Source organism: Saccopteryx leptura, chromosome 1 (assembly GCF_036850995.1).
Source record: "Saccopteryx leptura isolate mSacLep1 chromosome 1, mSacLep1_pri_phased_curated, whole genome shotgun sequence".
NCBI lineage: Eukaryota > Metazoa > Chordata > Mammalia > Chiroptera > Emballonuridae > Saccopteryx > Saccopteryx leptura.
In genome coordinates, this window is record NC_089503.1 from 384,080,355 (window position 1) to 384,085,006 (window position 4,652).

A 4,652-nucleotide genomic window follows, 5' to 3' on the forward strand; every position below is an offset into this window, starting at 1 on the left:
CCCGGAATATTTAGTGGATTCTGCTGTATAACTCGTATCCCCATTTTATAGATGAGAAACCCAAAGGGTCAAGGTAGAATAGCATGCCCAAATAACACAATCACATCGCAGAACCAGATAGAAACCCCAGGGCATTCTGACTACTGAGCCTAAGCTCTTCCCACTCCCCTACACTGCCTTGGGTGGCCAGAAGGCTTTGTCCCCAGGAAAAGGACTCCTGTCATCACTATATCCTCTCCTCCAGAAGTCACAGTCTGAAACTCTCTTCAGACTCATGGCCTGCTGCTTTGGTCAGCTAGTTACCCATCCATGAAGTTCACTGTGTCTCCTCCCAGCTCCACTGTGAACTGGCACGGAGCCCCAGGGACTAATAATCCTTTGTATGGAGTCACACCCTCCCTGAGGTATTGGGCCCTGCCACTGTGAGTGTCAGGTAACTGGAAAATATTGCTGACTGCTCAGGAAAGGGGAAGATTAGGAGGCGAAGGCCAGTAGCTGTGTGTCCCGATTAGGAGATTGGAGTCCTTGATCTGGGGTCCAGGGACCCCTGGGAAGTGTATTGAAGGCCCTGAGAGGGTAGTGGAGCTCTTGAAATTCTATGCAAAATATTTTATGCGTGCCTTTAGAAGACTATTTTTGACAGAGGGCTGCAGTTTTCCTGGATCTTAGTTGAGAATCTTCATTTTACAGCGAGGACCAGTTGGGTGGTCACTGAGCCACCTGACCTATGAGCACGGCCACAGCTCTGCCCTTGGTCAGGGCCCAAATTTGGCCACCCTAGTCTTGTATAAGGAGAATGGGGAGCAGTGCAGGGCAGGGGAGCCCCTCACTGGCGGACCTCTGTCTCCCCCCTTCATTTCCGGTCCTGTTGCCTTCCCCCTTCTGACCTTCTCCAGTGTCTCTTTCTTTCCTGCATCTTTCTAGTGGTTTCCATGACAATGTTCTTCCTGGTCTACAGCGAACTGAAAAAAGTAAGGGTATTGTGGTTTATTTGGTTAAAGATAAATGTATTTAAAGAATGATTCTTTATTGTGGAATTACATCCTTCCTATTGGGGAGGGGAGAGAGGTTCAATGTGTTTTATGAAACAAAAGCAATAACACAATGGCCGTTTTGTTCGGTTTTCTGTGTCATTACGTGGTTATTATGTAGGTTGTTAACATATATGCATAAATTCTGTCCGTCCCCAAAATTTTTTGAAAGTTTTATCGGTCTGCGAAATCCAAAACAACTCTGCAGAGAAGTGACCTAGTGGAAACGGTCTGCTGCTCAACGCAGTCCTGAAGGAGCTCTCAGGGTAACCTGCAGAGAGCAAACACGTCGGGGCCCCAGAGAGTCTGAGATGCAGAGACTGCACAGCAAAGCCGTCCTAGGAAGAGGGCCCAGGCAGGCAGTGCCGGGGTGACGCAGTGGGGACACCAGGTTCTACGTGGAATGCCCAGGACACCCCGGACGCCAGCAGGAGCGGCTCCGCTGTGCTGCTTGGAAGGGACTCGGGTTTGGGCCCGCGGAGAGTCAAGGCCTCCTGAGCAGGGGTGCAGAGAGCACAGGTTTGGGGGTGAGGGTGGGTGGAGTGCAGGGAGGCACATCGGGGGACAGGCGGCCTGCTCAGAGGGGTGCAGAGTGGAGTGGGGCGGTCTGTGCTCCAGGGCGTTGGGAGCCCATGGCAGTAATCCCTGCTGAGATGGCTCTTCAGGGGGTGACTGGGCTGGTAGTGGCAGGGCTGGAGTCACGGCAGGGGGACGGGGGACGGCAGGGGGACACAGACCCACCCTGGTAGCCAGAGGTGTGGGGGGAGGGAGGCCGCCCAGCTGTCTGTGAGGACGGGAGGAGAAGGGGAGTCCCAGCCTGGCCAGCTGGAGGTCAGCACACTCCCCACCTCAACCCACCCCACCCACCCCGCCCCCCCACACACCAAAGGACGGGGATGCTCAGAACACAGAGCTTTCATCTTATTTGTTCCCAGGACAGGCTGAGCCTGGGGCGGGCTGTCAGCTTAGCTGGGGAGAAAGCCCTGGAGGGACAGGACAGGCTGACCGACCAGCAGCCTGGACTAGATGGTGGTTTTCTGTTTTTTGTTTGTTTTGTTTTTTAAATGAGAGGAGGGGAGACAGTGAGACAGACTCCCGCATGTGCCCCGACCAGATCCATCAGGCAAACCCACCTGGGGCCAAAGAGCCACTGGCTGCAGGAGGGATAGAGAGAGAGAAGGCGGAGAGGGAGAGGGAGAGAAGCAGATGGTCACTTCTCCTGTGTGCCCTGACTGGGAATCGAACCTGGGATGTCCATATGCCGGGCAACGCTCTATCCACTGAGCAATCCGGCCAGGGCCAAGATGGTAGTTTTCAAATCCTGCCTCTGAACGGCACTGGAGTCCCACAGCTGGGCCAACATGGTCTGCCTGCTATTATAAATGACGTAGAGGCAGATGTGAAGAGCTCTAATTTTCGGGTTTTCTCCCATAGAGTTTTCTTGAACCATTAGCAACTGGTACTCGTGCTGTTTGTTTGGCAGCAAGGGGTCCCAGATAACGCCGCGAAGGAACCGTGAGACACGCAGTGAGCGGGAAAGCCTGGGAACGCAGGGCTGTATTGGTCTGACAGTCTTCCTGTTTCTGGAGACTTCAGAGTACGCTTTCCTATCACACAATCTCTCGGTTCACGGTGCTTCGTAGAGGGCTCTGGACTGCCCCAGTGCCTGGCACCCAAACGGACTGGAGAAGCGTCGGAATGCATGCTCTCCGAGGACCCTTCCATCTTACCCTTCCATTTCAGCGGTGCTTCCCTGGCTCCTCAGAGCCGATCTTCTCTGAAGATCCTCTTCGGACAGAACATTGCACCTTAGTCATTTACTCAGATAATCTCCACAGAATCCTCCCAACAGCCTCACGAGATAAGTACTCTTACCGTATTCTATTTTTATGTATTTATTTATTTTGAGACACAAAAGCCAAGTTTATTTGTTCATTTCAGGCCTCAGTGACATCCTTAGCCTGAGACTCTTTGCCACAGTCCTAACCCCCACATTACTGCAGCCAACCACCTTATGGGGTCTCCCATTCTCTGTAGATTTTTTTTTTTAAGATGTATTGATTTTTTTAAAGACGGAAGAGAGAGAAAGAGAGAAAGGGCGAGGGGAGGAGTAGGAAGCATCCACTCGTAGATGTGCCCTGACCAAGCTGGCCCGGGGTTTTGAACCTACGACCTCAGCAGGTCCAGGCTTTCTCCACTGCGACGCCACAGGTCCGGCCCTCTCTGTCGATTTCACAGAGGCCCACCCCTTCCCCTAGTTTCTTGTTGTTCTCCACCTTAATGAGGTCGATTTGGAGTCCAGCACAAAGGGCCTCCACCAACGTGACATACACAGGCTCATCACAGCTGGATGTAAGGACACCAAGTGGGTGGGCTTGGCGCTTGGCTAAGGCTTTGGCAGCTCCGTGAATTCCGCGCCAGGCCATGGAGGATGCGGGGTCGTCCGCACCTCCTGTAAAGCAGTGGTGACTGACGTCCACTACACTTCCAGCAGCAATGCCTCCCTCGGCCACGGCCTCGGCCATGGTGGTGGCGCGTGGATGGAGCCGAATCTTGAACGCACGCACGCAAGCCGCCGCCGCCGCAGGAGAGAGACTACCGTCTATTCATTCCTGCAGATGAGGGAGTGTGTCTCCAACAGCTCTCACTCTTCCCCAGTATGCCTGCAGCTCTGTCATTCATGCTGTCACCAGTATTTTCATGTCTCCTTCGGACAGTGATCAGATTGATTTCCCCTGTCCTCTACAGCCAGGGAAATGTGGGCAGGAGTGGGGACCGTCCTTTCTAGCAGAACTTTTAAGAGCCAGTGATCACGGCCACCTTTGGAGTTACAGAAACACAAGGAAGAGCAGCGTCTGCACCCAGGTCCCTGAGAGAAGAGGATGAAAAACAGACGCCTGCCCTCCCCCCACCACCACACACACACCCAATGCATACATAATGTGAATAAGAAATAACCTGGATCACTTTTTTTTTTCCTTAAGTGAGAACGGGGAGGCAGAGAGACAGACTCCCGCATGTGCCCTGACCCATCTCCGCAAGCCCCCAATGGGGCGATGCTCTGCCCATCTGGGGCTGTTGTTGCATTGCTCAGCAATTAAGCTATTTTAGCACCTGAAGAGAGGCAGTGAAGCCATCCATCCTCAGCACCCGGGACCAACTTGTTCCAACCATGCCATGGCTGTGGGAGGAGAAGAGAGAAAGAGAGAGAGAGAGAAAGGAGAGGGGGAGGAGTGGAGAAGCAGATGGTCACTTCTCCTGTGTGCCCTGACTGGGAATCAAACCCGGACATCCACACACTGGGCTGATGCTCTACCTCTGAGCCAACCAGCCAGGGCGCTGGATCACTTTTAAGCTGCTAAAATGTGGAGGCAGTTTGTTGCAGCAGCATAGGCTAGCCTATCCTGAGTAATCCAATGTTATATTTTCTTTTGTTGATTAATCTGCCTTCTCCCTGAAAGTATTGGCTCCACATCCCAACTTGAAAAGCAGCAAGAGAAGAAGGAAGCCTGTACCCTAAACGGGGGAGTGGGGATGTGTGTTGGGGTGTGCCCACGCTCCGCCATGCTCTAGGGCAGGGGTTGTGCTGGATGAAATCTCTCCCCAGCCCGGGGGGGTCCT

General features: G+C 53.3%; 1 protein-coding gene across 1 annotated transcript; it reads right to left on the minus strand.

The window, feature by feature from the left end:
• Positions 1 to 3,205: 3,205 nt before the first annotated feature.
• Positions 3,206 to 3,556, minus strand: LOC136388486 (small ribosomal subunit protein eS12-like). Its single transcript, XM_066360313.1, has one exon. It carries the CDS (start codon positions 3,554 to 3,556, stop codon positions 3,206 to 3,208), a length of 351 nt encoding a protein of 116 aa, XP_066216410.1.
• Between the last annotated feature and the right edge of the window lie 1,096 nt (positions 3,557 to 4,652).